This window comes from Carassius auratus, unplaced genomic scaffold, assembly GCF_003368295.1.
Source record: "Carassius auratus strain Wakin unplaced genomic scaffold, ASM336829v1 scaf_tig00001679, whole genome shotgun sequence".
Lineage (NCBI taxonomy): Eukaryota > Metazoa > Chordata > Actinopteri > Cypriniformes > Cyprinidae > Carassius > Carassius auratus.
Window position 1 is genome coordinate 463,534 of NW_020523380.1, and position 26,011 is coordinate 489,544.

The 26,011-nt window shown below is 36.2% G+C and overlaps 3 protein-coding genes across 7 annotated transcripts; 2 read left to right on the forward strand and 1 right to left on the reverse strand.

The window, feature by feature from the left end:
* Positions 1-1,596: 1,596 nt before the first annotated feature.
* LOC113069509 (E3 ubiquitin ligase RNF157-like) lies at positions 1,597-17,379 on the forward strand. 3 transcript variants are annotated; one of them, XM_026242636.1, is made up of 20 exons: positions 1,598-2,135; positions 3,437-3,555; positions 4,626-4,714; positions 5,658-5,804; positions 5,955-6,072; positions 6,209-6,275; positions 6,364-6,407; positions 7,252-7,299; positions 7,416-7,487; positions 7,660-7,819; positions 8,062-8,174; positions 9,120-9,355; positions 9,568-9,676; positions 11,058-11,166; positions 11,264-11,445; positions 12,230-12,295; positions 12,383-12,431; positions 13,066-13,185; positions 14,489-14,523; positions 15,007-15,053. In XM_026242636.1, exons 1-19 carry the CDS (start codon positions 2,048-2,050, stop codon positions 14,521-14,523), a joined length of 1,971 nt encoding a protein of 656 aa, XP_026098421.1. In that variant the 5' UTR covers positions 1,598-2,047; the 3' UTR covers positions 15,007-15,053. The 3 variants fall into 3 exon arrangements, 2 of the variants coding, with proteins under 2 accessions (XP_026098420.1, XP_026098421.1); XM_026242635.1 differs by lacking the exon at positions 14,489-14,523 and having other exon boundaries at positions 1,597-2,135; positions 15,007-17,379; XR_003279740.1 differs by lacking the exons at positions 13,066-13,185; positions 14,489-14,523; positions 15,007-15,053 and having other exon boundaries at positions 11,264-11,440; positions 12,383-12,420.
* Positions 17,380-19,573: 2,194 nt separating this feature from the next.
* LOC113069510 (leucine-rich repeat-containing protein 59-like) lies at positions 19,574-23,530 on the forward strand. The gene is made up of 8 exons (XM_026242637.1): positions 19,574-20,135; positions 20,430-20,554; positions 20,736-20,795; positions 20,957-21,115; positions 21,220-21,324; positions 21,449-21,521; positions 21,746-21,934; positions 22,637-23,530. The coding sequence occupies exons 2-8, from the start codon at positions 20,456-20,458 to the stop codon at positions 22,885-22,887; spliced, it is 936 nt and encodes a 311-aa protein (XP_026098422.1). The 5' UTR covers positions 19,574-20,135; positions 20,430-20,455; the 3' UTR covers positions 22,888-23,530.
* A 281-nt stretch (positions 23,531-23,811) lies between these two features.
* On the reverse strand, positions 23,812-25,607 carry LOC113069511 (N-acetyltransferase 9-like). 3 transcript variants are annotated; one of them, XM_026242640.1, is made up of 8 exons: positions 25,547-25,584; positions 25,409-25,455; positions 25,242-25,328; positions 25,058-25,167; positions 24,796-24,936; positions 24,659-24,718; positions 24,473-24,567; positions 23,954-24,112 (listed from the first exon to the last, which is right to left on the reverse strand). In XM_026242640.1, the coding sequence occupies exons 3-8, from the start codon at positions 25,316-25,318 to the stop codon at positions 23,954-23,956; spliced, it is 642 nt and encodes a 213-aa protein (XP_026098425.1). In that variant the 5' UTR covers positions 25,319-25,328; positions 25,409-25,455; positions 25,547-25,584. The 3 variants fall into 3 exon arrangements, with proteins under 3 accessions (XP_026098423.1, XP_026098425.1, XP_026098424.1); XM_026242638.1 differs by lacking the exon at positions 25,409-25,455 and having other exon boundaries at positions 23,812-24,112; positions 25,547-25,607; XM_026242639.1 differs by having other exon boundaries at positions 25,409-25,548.
* Between the last annotated feature and the right edge of the window lie 404 nt (positions 25,608-26,011).

Here is a 26,011-nt window from a genome sequence, read left to right on the forward strand (position 1 = left end):
ACCGGATGTTCGTGTTCCGTGGGGGTCGGCTTTTATTTTCTTTGAAAGGAGAGGAAATACTGCCACCTCTGGTGTATAAGTGACACTACATGTGACCTGATCTCACAAGCTCCTCTTGACTGGGAACAGAGTTTAAATTTTTTTATTTAGCAGCAGTTTGATCAAAATGTAACAAACGAGCATTTATCTCGTCACCCATACTCATTCAATCCAAAATTAAGTAAGCAGCCCAAATGAAACACACACACACGCGCACACACACACGCACACACACACACACACACACATATATATATATATATATATATACATACATACATACATATATAAACTTTTATACATCCATGGAAAAGTTTGGGGGTCCGTCACGTGAAGATGATCATATTTTCGGGTCTGTGGCATCTATAAGATTGAAAGATAATGATGATAATAACAAATCAGTAAAGCTTATTCTATAATCTTAGATGCATATATTTTAATGTTCAGTCTTTGTCTGGCCAGCACGTGTTGTTATATCAAACTACTCCCAAATGACATCCTATAACCTTCAAATTGTGATATTTCCATTTGTATCTTTGTGAACACAGAAGAACATTCCATGAAACCCCACAGTTATAAGTTTAAACAAACAAGAGCAAGCAGTTCAAGAGCACAGAGCATGGGCCTCAAGTACAATAAAAAGAAACATATGAAATATAATGGAACAGTTAAGAAAATAAAACAGCAGAGTTGCTCTCTTGAAGCAACACAAATAGGCTGCAACATAAATGTTTTTTATATAGTGACAAATGCGAATAAAATAAAATAAAGAAACATTCACATTTAAATTAGCCAGAGCTAAGTGACACAAGGGCCACTGACTGAAGACCAGTTGAGGTTCCCTTACTGCACTGCAGTGAATCACATCCGAAAACTCGGGGAAGGTCACGTTTGGCGAGGCAGGATGTGTTTGTACTGCGCAAAAACCCCAAGTCTGGATTTAAGCCTGACGTCAGAGGTGGCCAATAGCGCTTCTGAGGACAGTAATAAATCACTGATCATTGAGAAGCAAATCTTACTAGCTGAAATGTTTTTCTTCTGCGACATAATACATAGTTCCAGCAGGGGGCGCCTGGCGGCTCAGAGAGCTTAATACTCTATTGAGCCACGTTCAAAAAAAAAAAAAAAATTCTGGAGACCTTGTTAAACTCAAAAACAAATTAATTTGTAAAATGTATTAATTAGAATGATTGGTACATGAGATATAAATGAAAATCCGTCAAAGAAATCTCTATAAAATATTTTTTAAATCCTTATCGTCTAACCGCAAACGTCTGTGATTGGTTTATCCTCATCAGCGCAAAGAAAAGTAACACGTAACATGTGGAATTGTCACCGCAAAAGCCTGCTTTACCATAATAACACTGTTAACAGCTTGCAGAAAATTTCTGAAAGAAAGTGGGTGGATGTGATGTAATGATAAATGATGAATATTAACAGGAATGTTCACTAAATTATATTTAGTAAAATGTGGTTCATTATATACAGTGAAAGAGCATTTCTCTATTATATATTAATTAGACGAAACATCCGGACCCCTAAGCCCCGCCCATTCGTAGACCCACTGCAGTTCTATCCTCTTATTCTATTTCTACATCACTACTGAGACGCATCTGCATCCCATCGCCCAAGCGCTCGGAGAACAGAGGGTACAGGGATGATGATGATAAACATACCGAGAAACTGTGTCATATAGAGAGCACCTCACTCCGCCTTGCACCTTATCCAAGGATGCCGACCACTGAGGCAGAGACTGTCTTATAATAGGGCTACAGTCTGCAGGAAGCAAAAAGCAGCTTGTGTCTGCAGACAAAACATCGAGGGACTCTGTGTGGAGCTTACAGGGCATTAAGAGCATCGACTAATCCTGTTCATGGCCAAAAATATTAAAGCGCAGAGCAAAAAAATTACTTTTGCGTGAAGAAGGAGATGATCGGAGTAAAGAAGACGCAACAGCAGCAGTAGGATTGCAATCATTCAGTGTTATTTATTTTTTTAGCTATTGGAAATGGGAGCTTTGACAAGCCGTCAGAATGCAGGAGTGGAGGAGGTCGATATACCATCCAGTTCTGTTTACAGATACCCACCCAAATCCGGTAAAACATTATATTATATTATATTATATTATATTATATTATATTATATTATATTATATTATATTATACAAATTATGTTCTTGTTCCTTTTATATTATATTAACAAAAATATATTCAAAGAAATAATTGACAAATCCAATATATTTGTAGGCCTATGTTCTGAATGTATACTGCATTGTAATGTATTTTTTAATTATCAGAAAAAAATGTGTACAATAAAATTGTATTGTACAATTTAGTTAAGTATTTTTCTTGCCCCTTCTTATAATTGAAATTGAGAAGGTCCTTCTGTATATTTGAACTCCAGAGGGCCTGAGCCACCACCCATGGTTTGTTGATCAGCAAGTCTGTCTCTGAGAGGCACAGTAGGCCCATAGATGCTTTCTTGATATTGATATGGGGCCCATTATTCCAGTGGTGCAGTGTCTACTGTCTAACGAAATACACTTTAATTAGAGTAAATGTCTCGGATGATTATGTACTCAGCATTAAACTGACCTAAAATAAGAGTGTCCACTGTATGTAATAGGAATTTATCGTGACCATGTGGTTTACATGGATTCTGCTAATTTAGATAGAGTATTTTCCTGTATTTTTAGAAAATGCAGCACTCATCGTGTTAGTTTTATAATGATTGTTTTACAAATCTTTAGAAATTTTAGAAGACGTGTAGATGAGAAGATGAATGTCAGTGTGTTAACCACAAGTAACCAGATATGTGCAGCTTGGGACTTGTGCCTGATTCTTGCTACCTCCTGCTCCAGTTTCAAGCTTGTTCATCTATCTACCCTTGTCTTCCCATGACGGCTGCTATCCTCTGTCTGCCCTTGAGCTGGTCTTTATTTAATCTATTGGTTCTCCAGTCTGCTAGATCTGTCTTCATTTTTATTTCAAAACCTTTTTATTTATCTTGCGCCCAGACATCACTTTGGAGGAATGGATGTTATTACATCTATATATATATTTTTTTCTACACAATTTAGTAGTATGTTTATCACTAACATTTTAAATGTGTGCTATTTCTACCTGATCTGACATTAAAATGACTTGGTGTAATTCAGTTGAAATAGTGAAATTAAAACCAGTTCAATTGTTTTTACCACATAATGTAAGCATAAAGCATATTTTGAATAAAATCTTTTTTGGGTTCAGCACATTTACAATCAAGCTGATGTGCAAAATTAAAATCATGTCTGTGGAACACTCCTCATGTGACTAGATGTGCATTTATAGGTGTGTGTGACAAATAAATTTAGGATTGTTCAATATCTGTAACAATTGTTTTGTTCGTTGTAATGCAGGGAGTTATTTTGCTAGCCATTTTATAATGGGAGGAGAGAAGTTTGATTCAAGTCATCCTGAAGGCTACCTCTTTGGTGAAAATACTGACCTCAACTTCCTAGGCAACAGACCAGTAGTGGTAAGATTGCTTTCTATTTCCTTATACCATAGATTAGACACAGCTATTTTAACTGATTTTTAATAGGAGTTCATGAATCCACTGATTTTGATCTGTTCATTGACTTTACCTTGTGTGATCTCATTTCCAGAAATTATCCACAACAATATGCCTCATTTTATTTCCTTACATTTAAATCACAGATATTAAAATAATAGTTATTTAAAAATATTTTTATATTATTATATATCATTTGTATTTTACATTATTAACATCTTTAAAGGCATTTGTTAAAATATTTATTGAAACATATCTTCTTGTTAAATAATAAGCCTTCATATCATAGTCACAACTCATACCTTTGCAATATACATATAATTATTTATATTTAAAGGTGATTTTTTTTAATGTTTTTTAAAAGTCTTTAAAATATATATTTTACTCATAATTTTGTTAAAACTGTTACTTTAACTGGATATTATTTAGGTTAGTTTAATGTGAATTACTGTATGTTGGTGGAAGCTTTCATAATTCACATTTGGATTATACGTGACCAAATGTCACATGTAACTGTATAGCTGTTCTTATAGCTGTGCTTTGTATGTGTGCAGTGTTTGTGTGCTTTTATGAAATCATACATGTATTTCTGTATGTGGTGAGTCTTTTAATTACACTGTATGCATTGGCTGCTAGGCCTGTCTCTCAGCAGACAGGCTCGTGATGCTGTGGGTTTAAGCGATGGCTTACCGCAAGTAAAACAGAGATGTCAGTCTGAACTCCAGGGAGGGGGATGGGTGGTGATTTACTCACCCAGTGTTGACCCACAAGCGAACACACTCTTGATTCCTCTCTGGCACGTGGGCATGCCTGTGCATTGCACTTTTCCAGGGCAAACACACACACATGCATGAATGAGCACAGCAGCTTGTTCAGAGATCAGTGTACATCACCTTCATTGTAATGTGGCTTTGTTTCCAGATAATTTTTCAGGTTTTTAAGAGATGATATGTGATTAGATATGTGAGCTGATAAAACAGGACAAAGTGCTAATCGATAACTTTATTCTGAATCCTGACCCTTGTGATTTGTAGTTCCCGTACAATGCTCCCCCTCCTAATGAGCCGGTCAAGACCCTCCGCAGTCTCATCAACATCCGTAAAGACACTCTGCGACTAGTCAGGTGAGATTTTCCTCACAAATATCTTTATTGCACCATGACAGATCTCTAAAAGAAATCATGTGAGTTCCTGTATTTGTACATGTACTTGTTAAAACAGCACATTTGGGTTGAACATGATGAAGAAATTCTTCCTTTTTTAAATAGCTAGCAGACTTTAGTTACTTTTACAGCCACAAACCACAAATTTTAACTTGCTTGTTGGTTGCTTCTTGTATTTTGTATATAATTTTATAGAGCATCTGATTAGATGAAAATCTGTGTAGTGTGGGATGACCCTGTTGAAAAAAAAAACAGCATATGCTGGTTAGGTATTTTTTGAAGCATGGCAGCTGGTTTGAGCTGGTTTTAAGCTGGTCCTAAACAACTAGCTCCTGCTCAGGACCAGCTCATAACCAGCTTAAAACCATCTCATGACAAACTAAGGATCAGCGTAAACTATCTTAAGCCAGCTGCCATGCTTCAAAACATATCTAACCAGCAAATACAGTTTTTTTAATAGGGGAGCCATAATTTTTTTAACAGACGACAAAAAAAAAAAGCAAACTTTAATGCATATTTCAACTAAAGGTAATTTTTTTTACCCATTTGTTTTAGGTGTGCAGTAGTATTGAGATGAAAAGACATGGGACAAATACAATAATAAAAAAAAAAAATTATTAGAAATATTCAGATATTTATATTTATACTCTTTTTAAATTAAATTAAATTAAATTAAATTTATGCATTTAGCAGACGCTTTTATCCAAAGCGACCTTACAGTGCATTCAGGCTATCAATTTTTACATATCATGTGTTCCCCAGGGAATCGAACCCCCAACCTTGCGCTTGTTAGCGCAGTGCTCAACCAATTGAGCTACAGGAACACTTTTTTATAGTCATTTGTGAACAAAACGGATGATACATTTATTAAATATGTTTAAATATGGTTTAATTTTGACTGCAGATGCAGTGAAGACATGAAGCTGCCTGGACAGGACGTTGGGAAAAGCCACAGCTGCTATAATATTGAGTTTACCTTTGATGCTGACACACAAGTTGCCATCACTATATACTACCAAGCCATTGAAGAGTTTCACAATGGTGTGCCAATGTAAGTAAAGCACTTAAACACACACTTTGAGTATTCTTTTTGTGATTATTTATTAATAAAACTGAATCAACCGATTGACCAAAGAGCAGCAAATTGGGAAATAACATCAAAGTTTGGGTTACATTGCTCTGCTCTGTGTGTTGTTGTTAGATACTTGCCCCAGGACAGCTCTCTGCAGTCAGAGACGGTGCATTTCAAACGCGGCGTCTGCCAACAGTTCTGTCTGCCCTCTCATTACGTCAACTTATCAGAGTGGGCAGATGAGGAGGTAACACATCTGCTAGCTGTGACCTTTTGTATCTATGTGTTTTTTTTCAGGTTATGCAGGTTAAAATAGGTCAGAGTGAATGCATGTCCTTAGAGCAGTTTGGTTTAACCTACTAATGTGGTTTATTGCTACACAGCTTTTGTTTGACATGGATAAAGACATCTACCCCATGGTGGTACAAGCAGTAGTGGATGAGGGAGATGGTGAGTTTAATGTAATAGGATATATTATAATATATAGGAAAAACAAAAATATATAAATATATTCGTCCGTGTTTTTGTTGTTGTGCAGAACACTTGGGACACTCCCATGTACTACTTGCAACCTTTGAAAAGGTATGCTTTTTTGTCTAAAAAAATTAATGTTTTGTATTTTAACATTCAAAAGTTTGGGGTTGGTAAGATTTTAAAAAAGGTTTTTTTGGAAAGCAATATTGTAAAATGATATTTTTATAATTTATAATTTTAATTTATAACTTTATATTTTATTTGTAATTTATAATTTGTATGTTTTCTGTTTTAATATCTTTTAAATTATAAGTTTATTCCCGTGATGCCAAAGCGTTTTTTCAGCAGCCATTACTCTTAATTAAATTACTCATAAATCTTCAGCGTCACATGATCCTTCACAAATCATTCTAATATGCTGATTTGATGCCCAAGAAACTTTCAAGAATTTATTCTTATTATTAATGTCGGAATCAGTTGTGCTGCTTAATATTTTCATGGAAACCATGACACACTTTTTGATGAATAACAACATTTATTTGAAAGATAAATATTTTTTTATAACAATGTGAAAGTATTTACTGTCACTTTTGATCAATTTAATGTGTTCTTGCCGAATAAAAGTATTACAAATATATATTTGTACATAATACTGACCCCAAACTTTTAAACAGAATTGCATATTTATAAAATAAAGGCTTTGCAAATGTTTCCATTTACACAATGATCCAAATAAGTATACAAATAAGGTCTAGACTAAATGAGAAAAAAAAGCGAGGTAGTACTATTTCTACCTAATCTAACACTAAAATGATCTTTGTTTTTGTAAGCTAATGTAATCAGATTGATTCAGTCATATAAAATCATATTATTGCCCTACACTAACACTAACAAAAATAAATTTCCCTGTGACAATTATTGATTATATTATGTTGCTATGTTTTTCTCATAGCATATGGATGGAAGTTACTGTGTAAAACCTCTGAAACAGAAACAAGTGGTAAGGGCCCTCTTATTATTTATGTAAAAAACTCATAGCTAGAAATACAACTCATATTGAATGGCTTTTGTAATATAAAAAATAAACCTTTTAAGCATAGCTTGATTTTATCTTAGGTGGATGGTGTCAGTTACCTTCTACAGGAGATCTACGGTATAGAGAACAAATACAACAGTCAAGAATCAAAGGTAAGTCATCATCTACATTCACAAAAAGAATCAGATTCAAGGATAGATCAACTTTATTCCTCCCTGTGATATAGTTGTTACTACTCTCTCCATATCAATTTAGAAGGGAAACATCTTTTAAGCTTTCTTTCATATAATAAAAATATACAAACTAACATGCTCACATTTACAGGTGGCTGAAGATGAGATTAGTGACAACAGTGCTGAATGTGTGGTGTGTTTATCGGACGTGCGGGACACACTTATCCTGCCGTGCAGACACCTGTGCCTGTGCAACGCCTGCGCAGACACACTGCGTTACCAGGCCAACTGTTGCCCCATCTGTCGACTTCGTAAGGACCAACACCTGTACTGAACGCATTCAACAAGACTCTATGATTGAGATTATTAGATTTATAAAGACTAGCCTAGACTATATTTGTGTTTATAGTGTATCATACATGAATGTTGTAATGGGTATTTCATATATAAATCAAACATAGGACATACCGACAGTAGTTAATGCTGTTTTTTGATTAGTTTCAGATAAAATATTTGACTTATTTAAAATTGATCCTTTAATTAATTCCTATAGCATTTCGTGCCCTCCTTCAAATTCGAGCGATGAGGAAAAAACTGAGCCCACACACACCTACTGGATTCAACCCCGTCATCACCTCACAGACGTCAGATTCAGAGGAGCACTCGGTAACACACATGCTTGTTTCCAAATGTTCATACAGAGCTTTATTCTATTTAAAGCTAAATAAAATGTACTCGTACATTTAAAGAAGCTTTTCTGAGACCCAAATGTCAATGTTAAAAAATGAAAATAGCTCATCAGGGGTCCAATATAAATACTTTCCTAGATGTTCAAATGTGAGTACGGTTGGCTGTGATGAGTACATACAACTTTGTTAGGAGCATTAACTTTAACCCTGTAAAGCCTGACATATGAAATAATAGTCAGAAAATCAGATTAAAAAAAAAATGAAACTGTTTTGTTGAACCTTAAGTCAAAATTAAAAAAAAAGTTATACTTGATGAGAGAGAGAAAACACGTATTAAGAGGCGCACACTAAGCAGAAATATGCAATTTGATGAAAGTAACGACTGTAATGTAAATCAGTGACATCTTTATAACAGAAGACTAGTTACATAAAATGCAAATACATATCAGTTGTCCCTCTATATCTCTCAATAATATGTCTTAGTAAGGTGATATTTACAATTTTAATTATTATGATCAAAGCTCTGTAGTTTTATTGTGGGTGAAAAAAAATACAATTGAGATGACACTAGATGATTGAGAAATATACAAATAAACGTCCCTCAAAAGCCTGATGCATCACGTTTGATATTCAACCAACATGATTCAGTTTCAATGATAAACTTAAGTTGCTTTGATAACACAGTTACACGACATTTGTTTCAGCAAAGTTTTGAACATGTTGATAATTTAGATGGACTTTGCATATTAAACATGATACATTAGGGTTAATGGTTTAAGTATTCGGACACTAAGTTAAGTTAGGTTAACAATTTAATGCAAAAACATAAAATGATCTGTACTCACCGTCTATTCATACGTGAAAATGTTGTTATGCTTCTAAACTGTACTGTCGTTCACAGCCACATGTTTGTTTACTACAGGCATCAGAGCACATCCCACCAGGCTATGAAGCCGTGTCCCTGTTGGAGGCTTTGAATGGGCCCCTGAACCCGTCGCCATCTGCTCCTCCACTTCAGGGCCTCACCAGGGGCCATGTTTCTGGATCTGTGCCCACATATGGCAGTGATAGCCACCACACGCCCACGCGCTCCCTCTCTCCGCTAGAACACTCTGTCAACTCCAGTCAGAATGTGAAACACAAGAAGAGTGGCTCTAAGTGAGTGAACCCTAACTCAAGGATTGAATGGTGTAGTATTATCAGTGTTACTGTAAAAAAAAAAAAACACTCATTTAATGTCTATAGAACATTTGCTGGGTGTTATTAAACTTTCCTGTCAATTTACAGCTTTTTTAAAGGTTAAATTATGGGCTTAGGAAGCCGGCAGATAAATGAGTCGTTGCTAATCGTGTATCCTGGGAACTCTCTAGATCCCTCTCCCAGAGTTCTTCAGTGCTGCCTGAGGAGGAGGATGAGAAGTCATGCAGCGAATCTGAAGTGCAAACGTGCAGGAGAAAGCTGCATGTAGAACAGCAAGAGGTATAGTATTTATACATTTTTTATAAATAGTATTTTATACACTTTTCGTGTATTTGCATTTGTCCTTTCAAAATTTTAGAGGTAAGTACCGTATTTTTCGGATTATAAGTCGCACCTGAGTATAAGTGGCATTAGTCCAAAAATACGTCACGATGAGGAAAAAAAAACATATATAAGTCGCACTGGACTGTAAGTCGCATTTATTTATGAACCAAGAGAAAACATTACCGTTTACAACCACAAGATGGCGCTCTATGTCTTCAGTGTAGACTACAGGAGCACTGAGCAGCATAGAGCGCCCTCTCGTGGCTGTAGATGGTAATGTTTTCTCTTGGTTCATTTCTCTTAGTTCATTTCTCTTGGTTCATGTTTAATTAATTGTGATAAACAAGTCGCACCTGACTATAAGTCGCAGGACCAGCCAAACTATGAAAAAAAGTGCGACTTATAGTCTGGAAAATACGGTAAGAGGTTTTTAATGTTTTTAAAAGCCATAAATACAATAAAATGCTAATACTGTGATTAATAGTGTACTCACACTAGGCACGGTTGCCATGAACCGGGCCCGAGTACGATTGTCCCCCCTCCCCACTCCCCTCTGGCCTGCACTCACATATAGGGTTTCAGCATTCGTGCCGGAGCACGCTTACGTCATTATGGTGCGACGGTTTCGGGATAAACAGGAAGAGCGGCGCTCTCTGAACACAATGGAGTGCATTGCTCTGTTTTCTTTGTGGATAATTTTGTGTTGTTTGTTCCACAGCCTGTTGTTAAACAGATGTGTCGCCTTAGTGGCGCGAAAATTTTCACGTAATCGTGCTGCTCGTATGAGGATGTTTGCAAGGTACCAGCTGAAGTGCAGCAAGGACTTTGCAGTTTTTAGTTTTTATGCGTTTTGCACCTCTGCCGTAGACCAAAGCGACCCTTTCCCTGCCATGTTGGTTTTGGAGCGTCGCAAAACCGTGATGCAAAGCGTCCTTTTCCGTGCTCTGGCACGGTTAGCGCTCACACTGCATGCGAACCGCGCCCGAGTCCAACTGAACCGTGCCCTGGCCCACCTCTTCCAAGCGGGCCAGGGCCGGCCAATCGAGCCGCGCCCGGGCACGATTCGGAGCACTCACACTAGTCAAACGAACCGCGCTTTGGTGGTCAAACGCACTCGGGCACGGTTCAAACTGGCAGTGTGAGTACACCCTTAAAATAAACATTTTCTATTTTAATATATTTTAAAATGTCATTTATTCCTGTGATGGCAAAGTTCACAAATCCTTCACAAATCAATCTTATATGTTGATTTGATGTCCAAGAAAGTTTCTTCTTATTATGAACGCACAAAATTGTAATAATATTTTCATTTGTGTATATATTATACACTGTCCAGTCTGGAGTGACTCCTGAAAGTGACAACATCACCCTGTCATCCTCCGGGGCCATAGACCAGTCCTCTTGCAACGGGACCCCTCTCTCCTCCACAATCACCTCCCCAGAGGGTACAGCATGACAGCTAAATCTAATTTACTGAAACACACACTAGAGCTCACTCATTTACATTTGTTTGTCTTCCTGTTCACTTCCTGTGCTGTTTAGACCCAGTAAGCAGCAGCCTGGCCCAGTCTGTGATGTCAATGGCGTCTTCTCATAGTCAGCACTCTCAGATCAGCACTGACACACTCTCCTCAATGTCTGGATCCTACATGGCTGGTGCTGAGGGAGAGGAGGCCACAGAGACCCCAGCAGAGAGTCGAGCGCCTTCCCAACATGAGGGTGAGGTAAGGCAGTTAGATGGCCTAGAAACATCATTAATTTGGCTTGTTATGCTTTAGTTGATGTTGATATTATAGTTTTTACCACCTGAAAACAAAATTGTATTTATGTTTGTAGAGTGAGTGTCTTTTTCTAGAGCAGTCTTTTTCTAGAGTTGTTATTTTGTCTTTATTGTGTACTTTTTTTCTGATTGTGACTATTTGTATTTTTTATTTTTGTTTCAAAATTGAAAAACCAGTTGCTCAACCGACTGTAGAGGATGTTCAGTTTATGTTTGTTGAGTGAATGTTTCAGTCTTTTCTAGAGCTGAAAACCTCTACATTTGAGAACATGTATTTCAATTTTGAAAATAGTTGCAAATAAAAAAAGTCACATCAGAACAAAAAACACAATTAAGACATAATAGTTAGGCTAAACTATTTCTTATTCCTATTTTATGATTTTTTTTCATCCCCTTTATGTAAAACATTTTGTCCCAAAATTTACTTGCTTTATAAATATATTTGCCTTGCCTGTATTTTATTGGCTAGAAATTGCTCTTTGTAAATGCAATCTCTATTAAATGGTATATATATAAATGGTATTTAAAATATAAATGATAATTAAAAAAAGAAAAACAGATTGGTCAACAATAATTGGTCTAAAGTTATCAGAACACTTTAACCAAAACTTTCTACTGTCACCATTGCACAAACATTTATAAATCTATGCCAAGAGCTGTTCGTGCAATTATATATTGTGTCCATATTTACACACATTTATAGAGACCATATTTACATGTGTCCACAGGAAGTCCCCAATGAGGCAAGAGGGCATAACTTTGTGGCTGCTATTCTTGAAGAACAGGATTCAGAGGTGAAACATTCAAACAGCCAAACATCTTAAACCCAGCTATTTATTTTTTTATTCATTATTTGCTCATCTCTGTGTTTTCTTTCGTAGGGAAATGATGTGACTGAGGAGGATTGTGCATCTCCCACCAAAGAACATGGTAATTGAAAACTTAGCTATTAGCAGTACTTATCACGACACTGTAAACTAGATTAAAGAGAAAACACAGAATGTAGGTGGTACTTCATCTATAAGAGCTTTTAAATCTGCCTACACACTACTTGATGTAACTTGTGTTTGCAGGTGAGCCAAAGGTCTCTCACTACAAATATAAATATCACGAATGTAGTTTGATTTTTAATCTTCATGTCTAGGCTGTGCACTTATTATTTTATATAACAAGTGTGCACTAATGCTTTATTATTTTTGAGCAACTAATTGTTAATTAAAAAGATAGTTTGATGAAAAAGCTGTAAAAAGGATTCCAGTTTTGCTTTATTTGTTGTAACTAATTGATATTTTGCATAGACCATTTCTTATTTAATGTATTGTATGCTTACTAATGTGAGGAAATGAATGTCAAAGTGTTTGTCAAGTGTATTTTTTCGTGCACATGGCGATTGCATCTGCTCGCTCTCACCCGAGTATGTGTGCATCCATCAACCGCAGTCATTACTAAATGGCTGCCGAGTAGCATCCTGCACCCCATCGCTCTGACCCCTCACTGCTGTGCTCCACTCGGCTGCTCTGCCCTGCCTCGGCTGCTCTTGTTTGACCTCTGACCTCGCTTGCAGGTGGGCGCAGGAGGAGCGAGGTGCCTTGTCCAGAGTTTGACAATAACAATCAGGGGCAATCTGACAGCCACTGTATGACAGGCCTGGACAATGAGCAGCCTCCTGACGGCCGATTCGCTGGTGAGTGGCAACCTCTCGAACATGGACTTTCTGATTGTAAGGGATTGGGTGAGGTGGTTTCAAGGTGTCCCATTTAAAACAGCAACTGGCTCTAAAACACTATTGGCTTTCACTGCTCATGCACAACCTTTTACCCTGCTGTAACTTTGTGAAACGTTAATTTGGTACAGTGGCTATCCCCTTTAACCCTACTGTTCTGTGTGTGTTCATGTGTATGTGTGAGTTAATATCATGTATGACTTGTTTCTATCTCTCTGGGTCTTACTAATAGCTAAGTTCATGTTCAGTGTCTGCCAGCTCAAAGTAGCTTTGCATCTCCCTTCATTTCTACATTCATCCCTTCATTTTTCAGCTTATCTTCTCTCTTTTGCCAGCATATTCTGCATATCCCCAACTCTTGGTTACTGTCATCCAGAGAAAGCATTCTCTCTGGAAGGACAAAAATTAAGCTTTTCACATGATAGTAAAATATGATTCATCATCATCATAATATTATATTCATCATGATTACTACGCAGTCCAAAATATACTATCGGCCCCAAAAAGTATTTGGACACATAAAAGTGTAAAAATTTTGCTATCACAGGACTTAGATATGATGATCCCCATTCAAGGGACTCCCTTTATAAAATGTACAAATTGTTGTGTATATGGACCTGTTTGCATTGTAAATAATATTTTCAATAGAATAAAATAATTGTGATTAATCTCATGTCTTGCAAATTAATGGTAAAATTCTGATTTAAACTTATTTATAATATAACATAATATAGATTTACTTATATTTTTCACTGAATGTTTGTGGACCCTTGGGGGGATTCCTTGAAAGTCAGTTCAGAAACCCTGAATTTTTGTGATATGTTGTGCTTGAAAAGTATGCCATGTGGTTTGAAATTTTATGAAATGGCATCCATACATTTTGAAGTGCTACTTAAGTTTCCATCTCCTGTTTGTGGTCACTATAAGTAAAATCACATTCAAGTCTTGCTTTTAGGGTAGAAATGAAAATCACCTATTTGAATTGACACTTTAAAACTGAACATCCCAATCATTAAAGATAAAAGTTTCCAGTGAAAGTGCAGTATTTTTCTTCAAAAGGCCCCTATCATCTTCTGTCATTATCTCTGAGCACCAAGCTTCTCCTCTCTTTCAATCCGACTTTCATTTTCTGTGGATGGTTGGTTGATTCTCTTGATGTGCTGTAAATGTGCTGTGTTCTCTCTTTTTTCTGTCTCTGTTTTTCCTGCCATCATTTCCCATCTCTCTTTCTCTCTATCTTCCTGGATGTCTGTGGAATGGACAGATGAGGACTCGTGTCCTGTTCACATTGAGGAATAGGTACGGAGCAAGTTAAATGCACAGAGGTCATGGATTCACAAAGGCGTTTCAGTCTTTTGTCATTCACTGTTATCATCAGTGAGATTCTTTATGGATCTGCCTTTTGACCTCTGTGGGTTAAAAGAGCCTTTTCATCATTTGCTTTAGATGCATGGTGAATATTCAATGCGGGATAGTTGAGTTCACAGAAATCTTGGAGAACAATGGATAAAAGTATCTCGGTTTGCATGATGGACATTTTGGCCAACCTACAAACATAAAGTTTGAAGCAGAAACATTCTGTTCCTGAAGAAAGGTGTTTTAACGTTGATCTCCAAGAGATGGTCCAATTTGGGGGAAAAGGTCCAGCGAGGTTTCTTCATTATTTCATTTTTTTCTGAGTCACGTTTCCACATTCCCATCATTATTTTGCCATACTTTCATACCTTCTTACATTCTCTTCTTTATGCCTTCTCACATGGACTCATCCGTCCTTTCTGTTAGGTCTGTTATACCTCGACGTCTGTCGTCATGGACGGGACCCTTTGACTCACCATGCGTCCGCCACCAACATCAACCTTGAGGAGCAAGGGGTCACCAATGACACGGCAAACCCCAAGAACAAATGTCATCGTGGACCCCTAGCTGTATGAAATCCTCAGTCCATACATTCATAGACCTACTCCAATCCTGAGAGGAATATCTGCCTCTTTCTTCATGCCACCTCCACCCAAACTTATGCCCACACCAATTACTCATGGATAAAATCCGAAATGCAAACCAGGGAGAACTGACTGTGTGGTTTCTCTTCTCCATTGTGATAGATGTCATGTTTTTAGTGCTCTTTTGGTGTTGGCACTTGTGTAAAGCACCACGTTTACACCAACGCTCCACCCCCTCATGCGTACAAATGAAGGAATGACTCAAGCAAGCTCTCCTGCTGAAAGGCTGGAAAACAAGGCCACGATGAAGACTCAAACCTCTAATCCAAGCAGCATTTCAGTGTTTATCTCTTAGAGAGCAGTCAAACTTCGTGTCAAGGCTGTGCAACTATGTTTTTTAAAGTTAATAATCAAATCCTGCTGATCTGAATCAACATCAGATCAGCAGATCAACATGTACTATTGGAAATCTGCCCACAATACTCAAGATACAAAGATATACAAATACGATGGAAAAGAGTGAGATGAATTTTCAGAACTGACATCAGAACAATCAATCCTTCACGATATTAACTTTAGAGCAATAACACATATTTGCTCATGTTTCTGCCCTTGTCAGTTTGCTGCAGCTCACTTTGAGCTCTACGTACAGCCTTGCATGCTACAAAGACACAAAGCTACTGAGCTGCCTAACTTGCATTACGCATCTGGCCACGGAGATGCTACTGAACTGCTTACTACCAAGCATTTTCGAACATTTTCATAGGAGATGGAAATGTCTGGGAAAACTTGCCTGAAACATCCACCTGTGGGTCGTAACTCAGATTCCTACTGTTGATGGTATGTTACATTTCAGAAAGCTACTTTTTGTGTGTTGTTTAAAAAAAAAGTGTTCATTTATTTCATGTCTAAGGTACAATTTAGCATATGTTACAGTTAGTCGATTTGTACCCAAGACTTGAAGCAAAGCTGAAGTAGCTCTTCAGAAGTGTGTTGTTGGACCGATATGGATCGCTATGCCAGGCATTTTGGTATACAAGTTCTTTTAAAAAATTATTGTTGTTATGTATTCCTTTTGAAAAGTGTTGCACTTTCCTATAGGGATCCTTAACCGAAAGTGTTTACTTAGCACCAGTTGTCATCATACATTGAAAATGAAGGAAAGACTTTAAAAATTGTGCCACTAACTTGAAAAACAATCACTAACTTTCAGTTTCTCCACAGTTCTGCCAAACCAATTCATAGTGTTTAAACTTGCACTTTGTTTTTACCACTGGTACGTTAGTGGCTATTTTACTTTACAAAAATCTACTGATCTCTGTGTTCTCTTTTCAATCCCTAAAAGGGATAGTTCACTCAAAAATTACTTAGAATTTTCCTAAAATTACATTTGACCCCATTGACTTACATGGTGTTCTACAGACGAAAAAAGGTCATACAGGTTTGGAACGACGATATGAAGGTGAGTAAATGAAAATCATTGGAGATTTTGGGGTGAGCTATCCCTTTATGATCAATTCTACAATTCATTCATCTGAGCCAGTTTTCTGATTCATTAGCACTTGTCTGGACTATCTTAATAAAAAAAAGAATTCACAGTACAATCAAATAGTGATTATAACTCTCTTAAAATGTCTATTGTACTTTGAGAACCAACAAAGCTTTTCCTTTGTGTGGAAAATGTTTATTTTATTTTATGTTAGCTTAGCTCTGGTTATTGTTGTAATAGTCTGTTCAATGTGTTGTTTACTGTAGTATATGAATGGTGTGAAATTTCTCCAAATGGGATTGTATACATTACATGTGCACTAGTAGATTTTCCCTTGAGAGCAGATATGCGGTGCATGTGGTAAGCGCATGGTAGTTGCAGTCAGAAAATAGACATCCTCCAACTTTACATTTGCACTATATGTGTAGCCCTTCCACACTGAGCACACTGTGTAAGCAACAGGTACTGAGTGTCACAAGACAAGCAATACAGCCGCATAATAGCACGTAGTTGTCTGCAGGCAGTACAGATAAACTTAGCCATGCATTGAATGTTTTACAGCAGAATGTCACATGTACCTGCAGAGAGAAAACTGCATAGAGCATGGATAAATTCAAGGGGTTTTCTCCAGCTTTGTTATCTGTATTGCTTTTGTTCTTTCTGCACCAGGAGGAGTGACTCGAAGTTAAACCTACATGAGGAATGGGCTGCATCAATTCACTTTTGTAGAATGAAGATTACAAAATGTCAAAAACACAATAAACTTTTTCTTAAAAACAAGATCTGTTTGGAGCATTGTAAAAACATTTTTTTAAATCTCTCTTTTTAACTAAATTTTACTCTCTTTTTCCTTTAAATGTACTGTTCAAGTGTAGTTGCCAGATATTTACAGTAAATAAATATTGTGATAGTCTGTATATTTCGTTGAATTATATAATCCACCAGATAACTTAGTAAAATACTAAACATTGTTACTTATTAATAACCAACATAATTGTACAGGTGGTATTGGATGAATATATGAATTTTACAGGTAGGTATATGATAAGCTAAAATATGTAGAAACTGGGCTTACGTGAAGAAAATGTGACAGATCACTGTGAAGAACATATACTGTATTTTAATCAATAATAATAATAATAATAATAAAATTAATTGAGAATTTGATTAAAAAATACTGTAGTGTTTTACCAGAATATATATATATATATCTATGTATAATTTTTTGTTTGTTTGTTTGTTTTTTGGATGGCAAAGCCAGTAAAGATTGCCTCTACCAACATATCAATAACAGCAGAATGTTACATCTGTGAGGAATAATTCATTATCCTATGAAAATGCTATATGGTGCTCAGGGGAATGATGTTCTCCCTTATTATTGCTAATTTTAGATTCCATTTCATCTTGCACTGTTACATAATCACAGGCAGTGAGTGAGTGAGTCAGCATATGCACAATTTCCTTTTGATACCCAAACTTAAAAACCTGGCCAATACGACAAGCTGATAATTATTTTAATGTTGCCAGATAATCAATAAATGGCTGAAATTGATACCAGCAAATTGTGCATTCTCTTACAGTTTTAAGTAAATAAGCACCGTAATTGTGCATTCTCTTACGGTGCTTAAACATTAAACAAAGGCCATCTGTTTGCTTACAGTTTTAGTGCATTCAAAAATCCCTGCACTCGTTTAGTGTCACACTGTACCGAGCTGCTTTCCTTTATGTAAAACAGATATAGAAATAAAGTTGGTTCTTTACTCCAATTCATCAAAGGCAACACAGATTGCTTGAGAAAGCATATTAACAGAAGGAGAATGGAAGTTCGTGGACATATCTGTCTTGCTCCAGAGTTATGAGGGCCAAACATATGACAGAATAAAGTACACGGATGCTATAAGAATGGGAATTATGGGGAGTTTAATACATATCTACATTACTGTTTATTATAAGCTAGCACTGAAATTACTTGAGCAGTTTAATTAATTTTCTTGAAAACTCAGCTCATTCAATAATGTGCATTTATTACATGGATTGAGCAAGAACATAAGTGTTGCATGTATACATGATGTTAATGCTGTTGAATTGAATGTAAGAAACAAACTGTGATCCATTGATGCAAACCATTGGACTTTTTTTCTTCTTCAAGTAGAGACGTTGCCACATTTCATATGGAGTTTCAGTTCATATGGATTAAATTTGACAATTTATAGTATATATTTTTTATTAATTAATTAATTTATTCTTCATGCAATTCCAGACAGACTCGATAATGGTGAGATCAGATCTCTGAAAAAAAGATAAAAAATAACTGGCTTAAAGCCTTTTATGGTGAAAATACTAAAGGGCTAAGACTTTTGCACAGTAAGTGTGCATATACTGTATCAGCAACACTTTGATAAAGTTGCAAATTAATTTATAGCTGTCAAGAACTGGGCCTGCTCCTGTAGCCCTACATGCCTTACAGTATTACTTAATATTTTGTGAAATAAAGCGTGCTTTACAACATCATTGAAGAATATTGTGGAAAAAAAAACTCTGACACAAATCTAATCCATTTTTAACATCATACACCTCTATAATGGAGTGCATTCATATAAACTGCACAGTGGATGTGGCTACATAAGCTAGTTATTATGATATCACTCAATACCAAGATAGTGACCCCTGAATATTTACTTTTATTATTTGATTTTTACCTGAGGAAAATTAGCACAGACTGTTACAGTTAACATTCATGCGCACTGGTACATTTCCTAGTGGCTCATAAACTGGCATAATTTAACACTATTAAGAAATAAATCATGACTCAGGCCTCCAGATGCTAGATGGCGCTCATCCAGACACGAGACACGCTGCGCCTCCTGGCCAGAGAGTGTCTTATAAAGGAGATGAGAGGCTCTGTATTACTGTTGGAGAAAGCGTAACGGCTAACTTGGATCACATGTCCCTTAATAACTTTGTGCGACATCAATCGCCGTTTACGGATACCATGGGAATGAATGAGAAGTGCCGTAAACTGAATCTCACCTGTCGCAAAGTCAGTGACTTCTCTTATAAAACGGCATTTTTTTCGTAGTAAACTTAAAAAATAGTTCAACCCAAAAGTATTGTTTAGTGTAAAACATGTTGAAGATTAGCATATAGGATGTCGATTCATTAAATGATTTGCTGTTTCCTCTAAAAAGTTGTTTATTCAGCGTTGTGAAGCCTCTCCTCCATTGACATCCATTAAAAAAACGGCCTCTGGTGTCCTTTCCAACGTAGTAGTGCCAGACCGGAAGCGTTAGCTTTAGCCGCTACGCTTTTTCGGCTAATGGTTGCAGGCTTGCTTTGTAGTCGCTTTGTCCTGGCACGCGCGAGCAGTGACGTGGATTATCATCCATTGCTGTGCGAAATCAGTGAAGTCACTGCATTCAACTAACGTTACTAATTTACTCCTCTGCAGTGGGTCTGGACTATTTTTTACCTTTTGTAACAAGGTAAGAACTTTCATTCATTACAATTCGACATAATAATCAGAACGCTGCTTTTTGAAGTCAAACTTTATCAATGAAAACATTCTATGTGCACAAACTACTAGCCTACTACTAAATATTGTAGAAACATAATTTTCTGTAAAGTTGCTTTGTAACGATTTGTTTTGTAAAAAGCGCTATACAAATAAACTTGAATTGAATTCTTACTTCGTCCAAATCATCTGTTTGCTGTCAGAACTTGTTTTCATGTTAATGCGTTGGTGGCTTTGGTTCCTGATCATGTGAATTTTTATTCAGTGTCCAGTGAGGAGCAGCACATCAACATGATTAAAGGCAAAGTTGAAAACATTAAAGACAAAATCGATGGCAACGAGCTTGATTTAAGTCTCAGTAATCTTACAGAAGTGCCAGTCAAGGATTTGGTAAGTGTGGCGGCATATCCCTTGCAAAAAAAATAAAAAAATCCTGCAGCATTCCTTCAGGAATTTCTGCAGTATATTTTTGTAAGGGTTTTGTTCACTTTACAATTATCTTTTCATTTAGCCTATCCTTTAGCCAAAATGTGAGAAAAAATTGAAAATAAATAAATACATTTCTGTGCAGGCAGCATTTCCAAAGGCAACGGTTTTGGATCTCTCCTGTAATAATCTAACGGTTCTGAATGTAAGTTATAACTGTGTATATATATATATATATATATATATATAAACCCGATTCTGAAACAAATCAGATTTATATATATATATATATAAACCCGATTCTGAAACAAATCAGATTTGCTATAATTTACTGTACTTTCTTTAATGTGTTTGTTACTTCACCAGCCTGAATTCTGCAGCTTGACTCACCTCATCAAAATTGATCTGAGCAAGAACCAGCTTGTCTGCTTACCAGATGAAATTGGGCAACTCAGTAGTCTCCAGCACTTGGATTTATACAATAACAAATTAAAAAAGCTTCCCGTTGGCTTTTCACAACTCAAGGTGGGTTTAGGATCTCACGCCTGCAAACATCCTCTAATATTAGCCCATGGTGTTTGCTCTGTTATCAGTAGCAGTCGGTAATTGAGGGCATTTGTTTGTTGTAGAGTCTGAAATGGCTGGATCTGAAGGATAACCCACTGGAGCCAGCATTGGCCAAGGCTGCAGGCGATTGCTTGGATGAGAAGCAGTGCAAACAGTGCGCATCCAGGGTGAGTTGAGTGGTCTGAAGTATAAGTGTCAAAGAGCAGTTTTGTACTGTATAAATTAGCCGCATTCTCCCAAGTTTTGAAATAATAAAAAAAAATTATTTTTTAAAAAATGGTCTATGTACAGGTTCTCCAGCACATGAAGCTACTGCAGGAAGAAGCAGAAAAGGAACAAGAATGTCGATTGTTGAAAGCGAGAGGTAGGAAGCACACAACTTCTACAGCTTGTGGTCTTTTCCCCTTAATTTTTAGTTTAGTTTGGCTCTTTTTTTGCCTGAATTTTATATGAGTGACCTAGACATAGTATCTAAATATTTATTCCAGATTACATCATAATGGCTCTTTGATTTGAATTCAGTTTTTTTTAAATTGTAAAAAATTAATTTTATGTATTAATTTTAGAATATGTTTTAATCCGTTACAGAACTAGAAAAGAAAAAAGAAGCCAAGCAGAGGGAAAAGGAGGCCAGGGAAAAGGAAGCACAAAAAAAGAAAAAAGCAGAAGAGAAAGAGAGGAAGAGAAAGGAGTATCAAGCTCAGATGGCTACTTCTGCGGCACAAGAACAACAGAAAAAGAAGAAAGAGAAGAAAAAGAAAGCTGCTCAAAATCAAGGTACGGTTTTATCTTACCTGAACTCGCACCTAATTCATTACACCATAAAATAAAATATAAAATGTTAAAAGTATTCTGATCTACAGTACCGTTCCAAAGTTTGGATTTTAAGATTTAAAAAAAAAATGTTTTTGAAAGATGTCACTTATGCTTACTAAGGATGTTCAAAACTTCAGTAATATTGTGAAATATTATTACAATTTAAAATAACGGTTTTCTAATTTAATGCACTTTAAAACTTAATTTATTTCTAAGACGGCAAAGCTGAATTTTCAAAAGACATTACTCCAATATTAATGTCACTTGATCCTGCAGAAAAATGTAAATATTATTTAGTGCTCAAGAACATTTCTTATTATCAGTATTAATATTTTTGCGGAAATGGTGATCTTTTCAGAATTATTTGATGAATAGAAGTAAAAAAAAAAAAAAAAAAAGAAGAGCACCTATTTGAAATAGATTTTTTTTTGGTATAATGATAACATGTCTTTACTGGCACTTTTGATCAATTTAATGCATCCTTTTTGAACAAAAGTACTAATTTTTATTTATTTTTTTAATCATACTGACCCCAAACCTTTGAACTGTTGTATATGTCAGGTTGATCTGTTTTATACCATATGTTATATTTGCTGTACATGTAATATGTACAGCGTGTTTCAGTGTTGATGTTTTGAATTTAAGTTCTACACTTCACTTTAGGTAAAAAGACAGCATCCGAGTGTGTGCCCAAAGCCAAGCGGTACATCTGCTCCCTGTTCTTCTCTCTGCTCCTAAAACTCCTTCTCCTGCTAATTGTGGGAGTAGCAAGTGTAATAGCAGTTTGTCAGTTGACTGATCTGAGGAAGGAGGCGTTCTGTGTTCCAGTCAACGTGCACTTTGAGGAGACGGTGAGGTGGGCTCAGGGTCTGGATGTCGTGCAGCAGGTCATTCAGAAAATATCTGATCTCTGAACATTAAACTGTGTCTGATTATGATACTGATTTGAGCCTCTCAGGAGACGCACTGGGACCAAGTCACAGACCTGTACGCAGAAATTCCTATGGAATTGTTTCTTCCCTTACTGCATCTTTTAAAAAAAATAAAAATCCATGTGATAACAATGGACCAGTTTGTGAATGGAAATCCTGCTTGTATGTGTTTAAACTGCCAAATCGGGAAAGGAAAACGGACTTCAAGAAACAGTTGATGAATAATAACATTTGTGACCTTTGGAGTCTTATGTAATAATGTTTCACAACATCTTATAATAAAAGATTTGATCGATTTAGATTAGCTCATGTTTGCTGTCTCCGTGCTAGAGTTGGTAAAAGCAAAACTGAGCCTTAAAGGAAGCTGATTATAAGTTTCTGCAATAACTGCTCTCAGTATTTGCTCCGGCATGTTCACACCTAAAACTTGGAAAGCTTTTATATTGTTAGCTTGCCAGGACATTAGAATCATTTTGGAATTCCTTAATAATGAAACATACAATTGAGATCATAAAACAATTATTTTTTTATTGTTAGCATCAATGCACAACAAATGTGTTTAAGACTATATATTTTTGTTGTTATTGTTGCAAGGATGAGAAATACCATAAATGTCCTACAACACAAATACATAAAAGACTAACTGTTTTTGGTATCTTGAGTGTTTTCACAAAGATTTACAATGATATAAGCAACAAATATAATTAATATCTGTTTTCCTCACATAAATTATTTCTTTAAAACATGCAGTATGCAAATAATAAGCAGATTAAAAGGTCTAAATTGGAGTTTGTTTATAGCAGTTTCCATGCCTTAAGAGGTTAAAATCACAATACGACAATAATATTTCTAACAACACAGTACTGAATGTGGGTTGAGTCATCACATTTAATTCTGAATTAGAAAAATTCAGAAATATTTTGTCACATGAGACTGACAAAAAATACTACTACTATCTCAGCTTTCTGTGACAGTGAGTGATTAATATTTCATATTGAGATGCACTGCAATGCTGTTCTCTTTACATTTAGTCTCCTACAAACTATTATCACAGAGATAACTGTGTGAACGGTGCCTGTCGGATGTCCCGCGCCTTCCCATACTCCCTCTGCAGCATGAAATCCATGTTTCCAAAAACATGCTTCTGTAAAGCCTCGTTCATGGTGACCCCGAGAGTGACCTCCCGAAAGACTTCACTGATGGACAGCTGCAGAGACAGCAAAAAAAAGTAAAAAAAAAAATAGAGTAAAAACAGTTTGCTATCTTAATAGATTTATAAGTGTAATTTAAAAATGTAAGTTACTTCAGTCTTTAGTGTCACATAAAACTTTTACATTGATGAGAACACTTATGATAAGAAATGTTTCTTGAGCATCAAATCATCTTATGATGATTTCTGAATGATCATGTAACAGGAATAAATTACATTTTATTTTAAATATAAAACACTCTAAAATGTAATCATATTAACATAATATTATTAAAATCGTAATAATTCTAAACTTTTGATAGTGTGTGTCATTATGGGACTAAAACTATTTCTGAAAGTCACCATGCTCATTCTCACCTCTCTGAAGTGGAAATTCTTGAACATGGCGATGCTGATTTTGTTATCCAAACCTATCTTAACTTCAAACTTTTGAACTCCAAGTTTATGGACACCTGTTGAGGCAAATTCCAAAACACAAACACTACATACTGGGAGTAGTCACTACTAATAACAGATGATCTTTAATCATCAGCTTTGTCCTACCGTAGCACATCATCATGCGTGTCACTTCTTTCCCAAGTCCCTTTCCTCTGTAGCAGGGCACTAAAACAATTATCTGATGTTACTGACATAACTCAAGCCAATGTGAATTAACTAAATCTCACTGCAACCTCTATAACCTGCAATCATGATCTCCAGTTCAGCCAGGGAAGCATCACTGGGGTCTGTGAGGAAAATGTTTACATCTCCCACCATGCACTCTTGCTCCGGTATACTCGGATCTGCCCATTTTTGTTTGTCCAAGATGATGAAGGTGCACTCTGAGGGAGAAAAATCATAAAACTGAACACAGAAACAGATCAAAGATGATTTCAACCATGTGACTGAAGGTCAACAGGACACTAACATGGACAAATGTTCGTGTGGAAGGTGGAAACTCACTGTCATCATCTTCTCTCCAGCTTCTTTGCATGTCATATTCCTGCTCCAGTGTCAGGGGCTCTGATGCAGTCAGCTTCTGCAGTTCAGGAGAGCACATCCATTGATGATATCTGAAAACGGGTGTTAGATTTGGTTAAAACGAAATGAGACCACACAATGATATACTCGATCCACTTATTAATACCTGGGAACATGATCTGCATTGTAAGGCACTAATACGACCTTCTCCCCCTCCAGTAATGTATCTTCATTTATCCTCATTATAAGCAGCCTGTAAAATAAAGTCTTTTAAAGCACATAAATCATCTAAATGTTTTATCTAGCAGTGTAGCATTTATGTCACCATCATACCTCAGAATCAAACTCGAACACAGATTGGTCGCTCAATTTATGTCCATCTGTTTAATTTACGTAAACCTTCAACGTGTCGCGGTACACTAAACAAATCTTATCACAATAATATTACGAGTTTCAATGAATTCAACTCACATAAACAGCGGCGCATGTGAACTACGTCATCCGCACGCGCAGCAACTCTTGCGCGTTTGTGTTGTGGAACGCGAGAGGGCGCGAGACTACAGCTTTTCGTTTAAATGCTACTTCATTCATGATGGTAATTTAAATGATTTTTAACAGAAATTCAGACAAACTAATCAAGCAACACTGTATATAAACATGATACATGTATATATATGTATTTAATATTTTCATATAACACTTCAGTGAACAATTTTGATATGTGCATTTAATATTTATTAATGTATAACAAAAAAAATGAAGTTGCAGCTGTTTATACCTTAACTTGTAGGCTCTCCTTATATATGTTCAAGTGCAATATTTATATATTTATTTACTAAATTGTGCAGCTCTACACACAAAAATGCTATTAGGCTATTATCTCTCCCTCTTGTTGCTCTCATTTTTCTTTCTTTCATGAAACATAAAAGGAGTAAT

Excerpts from the sequence above, each read along its gene's own strand:
- LOC113069509 (XM_026242635.1), top strand. The coding sequence starts at position 2,048 with ATGGGAGCTTTGACAAGCCGTCAGAATGCAGGAGTGGAGGAGGTCGAT. Across the intron at positions 6,073-6,208 it reads CAGAGTGGGCAGATGAGGAG|CTTTTGTTTGACATGGATAA; the intron begins GTAACACATCTG and ends ATTGCTACACAG. Across the intron at positions 9,677-11,057 it reads TGCATGTAGAACAGCAAGAG|TCTGGAGTGACTCCTGAAAG; the intron begins GTATAGTATTTA and ends TACACTGTCCAG.
- LOC113069510 (XM_026242637.1), top strand. The coding sequence starts at position 20,456 with ATGATTAAAGGCAAAGTTGAAAACATTAAAGACAAAATCGATGGCAAC. Across the intron at positions 21,522-21,745 it reads TCGATTGTTGAAAGCGAGAG|AACTAGAAAAGAAAAAAGAA; the intron begins GTAGGAAGCACA and ends AATCCGTTACAG. Across the intron at positions 21,935-22,636 it reads GAAAGCTGCTCAAAATCAAG|GTAAAAAGACAGCATCCGAG; the intron begins GTACGGTTTTAT and ends ACTTCACTTTAG.
- LOC113069511 (XM_026242638.1), bottom strand. Across the intron at positions 25,168-25,241 it reads AATGCAGATCATGTTCCCAG|ATATCATCAATGGATGTGCT; the intron begins GTATTAATAAGT and ends ACCCGTTTTCAG. Across the intron at positions 24,937-25,057 it reads CTGGAGAGAAGATGATGACA|AGTGCACCTTCATCATCTTG; the intron begins GTGAGTTTCCAC and ends TTTCTCCCTCAG.